This window comes from Triturus cristatus, chromosome 7 (genome assembly GCF_964204655.1).
Source record: "Triturus cristatus chromosome 7, aTriCri1.1, whole genome shotgun sequence".
Lineage (NCBI taxonomy): Eukaryota > Metazoa > Chordata > Amphibia > Caudata > Salamandridae > Triturus > Triturus cristatus.
Genome location: NC_140590.1, coordinates 1,855,779,053 through 1,855,788,923, shown reverse-complemented (window position 1 = coordinate 1,855,788,923; position 9,871 = coordinate 1,855,779,053). Strand labels below are relative to the sequence as shown.

The 9,871-nt window shown below is 49.6% G+C and overlaps 1 protein-coding gene across 5 annotated transcripts in view; it reads right to left on the bottom strand.

The window, feature by feature from the left end:
- Window positions 1–306: 306 nt before the first annotated feature.
- The window catches only part of LOC146813463 (uncharacterized), a 106,282-nt gene continuing 96,717 nt past the window's right edge, over window positions 307–9,871 (bottom strand). For all 5 annotated transcript variants that reach the window (XM_085620226.1, XM_085620229.1, XM_085620227.1 and 2 more), the window contains one exon: window positions 307–1,183. In XM_085620226.1, the coding sequence (XP_085476352.1) occupies window positions 663–1,183 (521 nt within the window). In that variant the 3' untranslated portion in view covers window positions 307–662. The remainder of the gene's footprint in view (window positions 1,184–9,871) is intronic.

The window sequence follows — 9,871 nt, the reverse complement described above, 5'->3', positions numbered from 1 at the left end:
GGCCTCTGAAAGCCTGGAGGCATTGGTGGGCCTCGCTGACATTGGGGCCTACAAGGAGCTTAGACCTTCTTTGTAAGAAATAAACCTTTGCTATGAAAGATACATCTGTTCTCCACTTGTCAACAGGACCTCCCATAGGTAAGAAGTAATAAGAACCGAAGGTCTCACCACAACTGATGAATGCTTTATATCTTGGTTCTCATCTTATGGCTGACTTTCTCTTTCAGATACAAGCCAGGTTCAGTAGGACGGCTGAATGCTTGCTATAACACTCGATCGCCCCAATGCCATTCACTCACAAGAGGATCCATGTTTTAACAAACGCTCTTTATGGGTTTATATTTTGCCACATGTAAGCAGGCAGGCATGGGATTTGATTCACTTTTACATGCCCCGTTAAACCGACAATTGGCACTTTTCAATCTTTCATTCCACAACATCATTGCCTTAAAAAATACCATGATATTGGATCGCTTCAAGAGGAAGACAGATCAATAACTTGGCACCAATAATGATATCATCACTGCCACACACATATGTCATTTTAGTTTAATGCTATGTCAGGTTACATAGCACAGACGTTTTATTATAACTAAGTATTAGGTCATCAGTGTAATGAGAACTTGGGTATCTTCTGGGATTCGGCTTTGCCCGTCGTCCCTTCATCCCTCTGGTGGTGAAATAGTTTGTTTGTAGTCTGACAGATGAATGAATGACTGGTAACACATATCTAGTGCAGCAACACTATCAGTCAGTCTTGGGTCTGCTTTTGAATGTATTTTTTGGTGGGCCATGAGATGGTGCTTGAGATGGAATCTCTTGTTGCATACACTACATTGATACGGCCTTTCGCCCGTGTGCATCTTTTGGTGTCTAAGAAGAACCTCCTTTTGATTGAAACTTTTCCCACATAAAACGCACTGATATGGCCTCTCCCCTGTATGTATACGTTGGTGTCTAAGAAGATTTGACATCGCAAAGAAGCTCTTTCCACACTCATTGCAGGTATATCTTCCTTCAGTTGCTGGTGTCCTCTGATGTCCAGTATGGCTGCTCTGGTTGGTTGGCTCCGTTTCAGGACTTTCAGATTTGACCATTTTTGATGAAGACTCACCCTCCGTTGGTTCATCTTTACATTTGAAAGCATCACTCACGTTCTTCTTTCTGGCTTCAGTTCTGTTACCTGTTGGAATATAATTCATGCATGTTATTAGCTGTGTATGGGTTGAATGATGCATTACAGTTATATTTGTGCATGTTTATTGTAGCTGCACTCACAAGAGACAGAAGCCAGTGTCCTGCCTTATTCTGGAGTATAACCTTTAGAACTGAGGAGGTCCAGACACCTTTCATTTTGATGCTCCACCATTCCTGGGACTGACAGTTATGGTACACAGCGAAACGCCAAGGAGGGGTCTTTTAATCCTCTCTGCATTCCTAAGGACTCGGCCTTTCAGCTACAGGAGCACCAGGCACCAGGTGATGGGATCGTTCTGAAGGATGTATTTGGTGAACTTTACCGCCTGATTATCCACCGCTGGAACATTCAAGGAACACGGCTAAAACCCATCACATGCATGATGAGTGTTTCCGCTGCCTATGGAGGGAGGCTTAAGATGGGCAAAGAGCGCATCAGCATTTGCAATGTTTTTTCAATGACACAGAGAGATACAGATAGAGAAAGCCTTCCGTTTGGAGATCGCCTCTCCTTGGTGACCGCAGTGAGCGACTTATTCTGCGGTGTGCACGTCCCAGGTGATGCTTCGCCTTACAAACACCGATAACTTAACACTGACTGTATTAAAATCTGATCCCGAACAAACCGCGTTCCAGTCGTTCTCGCAAAGGGGCGCTAGATATTATATGCTAGGTCTATTTCAGCTGCGACATGAAGGAGAGGAATGGGGAGCAATGCAGCTTAAAGAATAAGATTAAGAAAAGCCAAATTGGCAGAAGTGGGTAAAGCAACCAGATTAACTAAATGTTTTCGTGGTTGCAATCACGGCAATTTGCTAAATTTGTGGGTTTGTGACAACTAAAATGTTTTGTACCGCCTACTAAACCCATTTTAGAAATTGATAAAGTTTTACTGATTCCTAAAGTGGGCTTGTGACGGGAATCCGAATTGCAATTTGGAAGGAGTGTTCTGAGGGTTCCTGTGGTACCTGCTGTACCAATGGTTTGTGATTGAAACTACAGTCACAAACCATTTGAAAATTCCCACCACCCACGCAAGGGTGGTAACGTATTTGCAAATGTAAATGGGCCTGTTTTGGAGCCCTTCTCTTTTGTGAATTGAAAGTTTCAGGAGGAGTATGCACAGGTCTGCGGAACAATTAGCAGCTCTCACTAACACAGCCCTGTTTTCTTTAGGGAAATTGAACTACTTAAAACAATTATATATTTGAAAACATTCACAGACATTGTGCTCTGTGGACACTTCCACATCACCAGGCCTGTGATTGTGACCAAGTGGACTAAAAGGCAATTTGGGACCTAATTAATGAATATTATTCAGGTAGGTCAGACTGCGACAAACTCCAATTCTTTATTTAGTGAACTGACCTATTTGAACATATTAGCTTGGTATAAAAAACACTTCCTTTGGCCACAACCAGAGCATGTTAAGTTCAGAACTGCACACAGACCATTTTTCTTTGAGACCTATATTTGTGATATCACTAACTCCTTTCTGGAGACTTATTTTCTACGACTAGCCATACTTTGTTTATATATATTAAGAATTGCATTTGCATCTGATACTGTCCCTTGTGAGGATGATGCAATGAGGTGAACAGCGATAGATCTTGTTCAACAAAGAAAGCAATTCCTTCCTAAATATATACAAAGTTTTCAGGTTTTCAGAGTCCGAACATTCAGAGTCCCTTCATCAACACAGAAGTATTCATCTAAGCCGCATATGCTCACCCTGTCAGTGTGGCTCTGGAAAACTGGTAAAGTGTGAAGGGAACACGGCCCACGCATTGATTCCCTATTCTGAAATATCTTCAAAAGGGCTGTCAACAACAACCGTCCTTCTAAACACTCATGACCTCTCCCAGTTCCTCTGCATACTTACTGGTACAGCCAACAGAGGACGGCCCAATGTCTAGTACTGCCTGTATTTAGGATTCCCTCACCAAACTGCAGCTAAAAGATTAACTTCATCACCGCTCCAGGCGGAAGTGTAAGAACTTTCATCCCTAAAAGATGTCATGAATACACTATACAAAACTGCTATCGACGTTCAGTGACGGCTTTGTAACTGGAACAGGCTCGATGCTTGTCATGTCCATAGCTGGAGTTCAATAAACTGCCAGCATGTTCACATGCTCGTCCTGCAGTTGTTGACTAAGGGCCTGATTTAGATCTCGGCAGACAGGTTACTCCATCACATCGGGGAGGGATATTTTGTCCGCCGAAACATAAATCCTATTATGTTTTTTTTAAAATTGATATATGCTTACAACATTGCTGATAACATACATCTGTAAATCTCTTTGTATACATTGTACAAGGTAGCTCATCGGATGAAACAGGGTGCAGGTGCACTTCGCCCTCCAACTTCCCAGACACATGCTTCTTGATTGCTGATCCGAGGTTGTTCATATGGCTCTGTGACAGTTTGTGTGAGTTAGTCACTTAGATCTGGGTCGGATTCCTCAGGTGGCGGGGCATATATTTCCTTGGAATGAGTTCCACTTACCCCACACCCGCACCCACTTTCGAGGACAACCTCTGTGAATGAATACTGCTTTTTCTGCCTTCATTGCCCTGTCCAAGTCACGACACCAGTGCTGATGCAGGGGGGCAGTCAGCACTCCCCAATGCTGTGCGATATTTTGTTTAGCCAGTGCGATCTCCAGGGTCGCCCAGGCCTGTGCTGCATGGTTGAGGTCGGTTGGCTCCCAAATGTTGAGAAGGTACCTCCGTGGTTCTGGAGGGACCTCGAAGCTGCAGACCAGGGTGATCGTGGCCATGATTGCCTCCCAGTATTGTGCTATGTGGGGACAGACCCACAACGTGTGGTAGAAAGTGCCCGCCAGCCCACACCCCCGTAAACATAAAGGTGTTTCAGTCCGTCCGATCTTGTGAAGTGTCGTCCTAGTGTAGTATGTTCTGTTCAGTATTTTCAGTTGCACGAGTTGTAATCGGGATTGAATTGCCACCTTCCGCTGGGACGCCAATGCCTCCTGCCAGTCCTGGTCGTCCATGTTTCCAAGCTCTGCCTACCATTTCTTTCTCAGGGTGCGTGTGGGATCTTTCTGATTATTTATCAGTTTGCGGTATGTAAGGGAGATTTTTTTTTTTTTAGGTAGTCTGTCAAGAGGCGGTCTTCGAGTGGTGATGACTCGGGAGGACGGTACCCCGGGGTATGGCTTTGGTAAGTGTGTGTTTAATTTGCAGGTATCGAAATTGCTCCGAGTCAGCCATTTGATACGTTGTGCGTAACTGGGCAAATGTCACTATCTCCCCCTTCTTCCACAGGTCCCAAACCCTAGAGATGCCAATAAGATCCCATTGAGTACAACCTTTACAGTTGCGAAGTATTCCCAATCTTGGGGTGTCCCAAAGCGGTGTATGTTGGGTGAGTACTCCCTCCCAGCTGAGCGCTCGCTGCGCCGTGAACCAAGTGTGTACTGTATAGTGAGCCCAGGAGTCCGTCTGTACCAACGGTGTGCCTATCGAGTCGTAGGGCCGGTTCATCCTGTGGGGCGTGGAGCCATTGGTTAAGTTGAGAGGCCCAATAGTATAGTTGCACATTGGGCAGGGCAATTCCGCCATCGTACAAGCTCCTTGAGAGTTTGGACATTGCTATGCGGGGGGGCTTTCCGTCCCAGAGGAGGAGGCCCACCTCTGCCTCGATGGATTTGAAATAGGAGTTGGGGACTGGGGTTGGCGTGTTTTTTAGAGCATATAGAAACCTGGGAAGAGCCATCATTTTGAATAGGGCCGCACGGCCCAAAAGTGTCAGGGGCAGCGCGTGCCAATGTTTCACAGCGTTTTTGAGTCTCCGGAGAGGGGGGGCATAAGGTTACGCTCGTAGAATTGATTACAATCTGGTGTGATGTGAATGCCCAGGTATTTGAACCCATCTTTCCAGAGTTGTATCGTTACACCCCTGGGCAAGCGAGGGGGGGGGACTATGAAGAACGAATAAGACCGTCTTCGCCCAGTTAATTGTGTACCCAGAAAACCTGCCGTAGGACGCACAGATGTCTAATAAGCAATTGATTGATCGTCTAGGGGAAGTCATGTATAACAAGATGTCATCAGCATAGAGGGAATGCGGTCCTCACACCCCTCCGTCCATCACAGTCCCCGCATCACAGGGTCCCCTCTTATCCATGCCGCGAGCGGCTCAAGTACCAGAGCAAACAAGAGTGGGGACAGCCCTGTCTGGTCCCGCGCCTCAGGGGAAGTCGTCAGACACTCGCCCATTAACCACTACATGTGCCATGGGTTGTGTATATAGGAGCTGAACCCAGGCACAAAATTTGGGGCCAAAACCAAAATGTTGTAGCACTGCAAATAAAAAGGGCCATTCCTCCCGATTAAAGGCCATACTGTGGTCCAATGATAGAACAACCGCCTCTTCTTGGATAGTCGGCATGTGGGCCATTACGCCGTGAAGCCGTCTCAGGTTCATCGCCGTGTTTCGGCCTGGCATAAAACCGGATTGGTCGGGGTGTATAAGGGACGTGAGATGTGGTTGGAGCCTAGTCACCAGTTCTTTCGCTAATATTTTCGCTTCTACATTGAGGAGCGAAATTGGAAGGTAGGAGATGCATTCCTGTGTGGGCTTACCCGGTTTTGGGATCGTCACAAGAGTCACTATCCTCTGGTCTCTAGGGCGTATTCCCTTTTCTAGGCTGGCTTCGTACATCTTCAACAAATATGGCACCAGCATATCTGCCTCCTTTTTGTAGAGCTCCACGGGAATCCCATTTGGACCCAATGCCTTGCCCGGTTTGAGCCCTCTAATCGCAGCCGAATTTCATCAGCTGTGAGAGGTGCATCCAATGTTTGCACCTCTTGGGTTGCTAGCGTGGGCAGATGTATGTCTTTAAGAAAGGCCAGATTCTCTTCTACGGTTGCTTGTGTGGTGGGTGTGTAAACTGTCTCGTAGTATTGCGCAAAGGCTGCGACTATGTCCTGCGGGTCTGTTGTGTCCTCCCCAGTAGCCAAGTGTAGTCGCTTGGCGCGCTCTTTTTTATCTAGCCAGGCAAGAAGCTTGCCGGCTTTGTCTCCCACTTCATAAATAGTGTGTTGCGTTTTCGTAGTTCTGGCCTTAGCTTCTTCCCACGTGTGGTCCCTGTAGGCTTGTTTAGCGAGGGCCAGTTTGTGAGTCGTTTAGTCAGTTGGGTCCCCTGAGTGTTCGTCTTCTGCCAGGCTCACCGCCCTATCGAGCTCCCGTACCTGATGGGCCTTGTCCCGTTTGTGTGAGGTGATTAATGAAATGACCTGTCCGCGCAGGACTGCCTTATACGCCTCCCATAGAGTAACGGGAGAGGTAACGGAGTGTGTGTTTTCTTGAAAGTAGTGCCTCGAGGTTTTGTGTAGACCTTTCCCTATGGTTGGGACCTTCAGGTATCCCGGCTATATAGGGTGTGTGCTCCTCCTCCCAGTGTGGTGTGATGTGTAGTTTGCTGATGTAGGGGAATGATCGGATATTCCTCTGGGGAGGTGTGTGATCTCCAGGACCTTCTCTAGGCTTGTTGGGGAGGTGAAGATGTAGTCAATCCTGGACATGCTGTTGTGGGCTCCTGAGTGATATGTGTACTGTCACATCGTGGGATGGCGTGTGCGCCAAACGTGAACCAGCCCCAGCGCATCCATGAATTCTCGTAGGTGTTTGGAAGAATCCCCTTGGTCTCTCGGTGGAGTCTATCCCAGGCAGCGTCTAGTGCGGCGTTAAAGTCGCCCCCCCATGATCAGTTCCCCTTGGGGGAGTGAAAGCAGGAATTTGCCAAGGGCTGGGAAGGCTAGATTGTGAAGTGTAGCGGGAATATAGACTGGGACTAGGTTGTAAGCTCGCCCTTCCCACTGACAGGAAAGCGCTGCAAAACGTCCTTGACCATCTGTCTGAGTTCCCTGTACTACCAGCGGGCAACTCTTTCGAACAAGTATTCCCACCCCTCTGGATCCCGATGTGAATTCGGAGCGCGCCATCATCTTGAAACCCCATCTATCCAGAGCTTTGGTGGCCGTCCCCACCAGATGTGTTTCCTGTTAGAAGACCACTGAGGGAGCATGCCTCTTGAGATGTTGCAATATCAGTCCTCTCTTTATCTTGTCACATAAGCCATTTACATTCCAGGATATAAAAGTAAGAGGGGGGCTCGACTCGTGTGTGCACTCTGGCCGCGAGTGTGCAGGGTCAGGAACTACGTCCCCTGGGGCAGTGGAGCGATTGTTGGGCATCGGAGCCGTGTGTGCGAGTTATCGGGATCCTTGCGCGCTCACCTTAAAATGTATTGCATCAGCATTTTATGGTTAAACATAAATGAGATAAAAATTGCAAACTTGAACATTAACATAAACAAAACACCCCCTCCACCCCCCTCCCTGCCTCCCTGCTAGACGGATTTCCAACTACCCGCCACCCCAACTGTGCAGAGTGCTTTAGTCCCATAAAGAGTACTTGCGTGTGGGGGGGAAGAAGACATCCGGAGCACTTTGAACATCCCCTTGCTCAAAGACTTTGGAAAGTTCAGTACGTTACAGTAAATATGGCATCGGGAAGCAAGCGTAAAGTTCATTAGTCGCGACCCAGGTGGGCCAGCGCCGTCTGGTCAAGCGATTTGGGGCGATCCTTGCTTTAGTTCTGCGTCTCAGTGGTAGGCTTTTTGGGCGTTCTTTGTGTTGTTTTTGTGAAGTAGGTGCCTGTCAACCTCGGCTTTCATTTCTCTGTGTCTGTCTGTGGTTGGTCTTCGTCACCACCTACTTGTCTCTGGCTGTGCGATGTTGCATCAGGCGGGCGACGCTGTTGTTGTCTACCGTCTCACCTCAACCCATTTACCTGGCGCCAGCCTTCCAGCCAGTCGTGGGCGTCTTTGGGCGCGCTGAAAAACCAGGTCTTCCCATCTGCCACTACTCGGAGCCTCGCTGGAAACAGCATTGAGTAGGTGAGTTCCCTGCGTCTAAGTTCCTTTTTGACCTCGAGGAAGCTTCTTCTCTGTTTGGTGACCGCCGCCGTGTAATTCTGGAACAATGAGATCACTGAGTTTTCTATGCGTAATGGCGGAGCCACTCTTGCTGTTTGGAGGATGGTGTCACGATCCCTGAAGTTAAAGATCCGAGCCAGGATTGGTCTGGGGGGGCTCCAGGTTTAGGTTTACCGCCAGGCACTCTGTGGACCCTTTCCACCGAGAAAAAACTGGAAAGTTGCATCTAGACCTGCCTTCTTGGTTGTCCAGCTTGGATGCCATTAGCCGGTTTTGAGCTTCCAATTGCTGGACCTTCCGTTGTAGGGTGGCGGTGTCTTTCGTGAGGGACGCCGTTGTATTTTTGACGTCGGTTACTCTTGAAGCCATTTTTTGAAAGTCTGCGCGGAGAAACGAAGCTTCCGCAGTGATCGATCCCACTGTTGTTTGGACGTTTGTTAGGGCAGACATTATGTTGTGTAGTGTGACTTCATGTTGGCCCTCAGGCGTTGAGTTGGATCCTGTGGGGGCTTGATGGGCGGCTGTGCCCGAAGTGTCTTTGGAGTATGCGTATTTGTCCAACTTGACTTGTTGGGTCGTGCGTTGGTCCCGGCCCCCCATTGGGTCCATTCTCCGGGATCGCCCCGTCAATTGGTCAGGTGCTGGGCAGTACTCGCGGCCGCCGGCCTTGTGGCTAAATGCCACTTGCGGCCTGTCGGGTTTCCTGCCTCGCAGTGAGGGAGATTGTGGCGGCCACTAGTCCAGGATCCGGCACGACGTTGTCGAGGTGGTCTTAGGCCGTTGGTTGAGGCCATAGCCAGTCCGCCCGGAGGATATGGTTGGCTGCAGAGTGTCTCTAGTGTCGCACACTATCGTTAAAGTTAGTGGTGGGTCCGTGAATATGCGGAACTTGGAATGTCTGGGCCGTGCAGCGCCTACATGCGCGTCAGGCCCTCTCACTTGGACCTTGGCTTACTGGAGTTGTATGATGGGCACAAGTCTAGGCTCTTTGGGCAGGGATAATGCCTCCCCCTATGCGTCTTTAATGCCTCTTGCAGAGTGTTGTGTCATGCTCACGTGTTGACGATGCTGGAGTGTTGAGCAGCCCTGCTCTCTTGTTTGTAGCCTCGGGTCTTCTTGGGGGCGCCACACGGTCCTTTCAGTGCCCCGGGTGCAGGTAGGGCTGAGGTGCTAGGCCGCGTCCCCGCAGGCTGAACGGTGCAGTTCGCCCCATGCCGTCACACGCGGTCACTCAGGCGCAGGCGCTATTTTGCTGCGGTGGTGTCTCAAGCGAGGCCCCTGCTGTGTTTGCTGCTGCAGGCCGCTCCGCGTTCGTGGCGCTTGGAGGCTTCAGGGGACGGATCGTGTGCCTGGGGCGGTTGTTGGGGCCTGTAGGTCGACGACCTTTGGGTGCAGAGAGGCCTCTCCGCCCTGTCGGGAGCTTCAATACTTTATTTAGGTCCTGTTTGGTCGTCCCTGTTGCAAAGCGGGCGTGTGTGGCGAGGGCACTGGGGTATATTAATGGAGGTTCATCCAGTGCTGCCTACCTCCCGCCGCCACCCAAGGGCACCGCCGAGTCATGCGCGGTCGTGGGCTGCTGGCACACGCGAGGCCCCTGCTTCAATCGCAGCTGCAGGCCGCTCCGCGTCGCCTCCTCGCAGTATGCTGAAACGTTGCCGCGCAGGCTCCAACCGCGGTCGGAGGGAGCCCCGGGTGCTCCGATG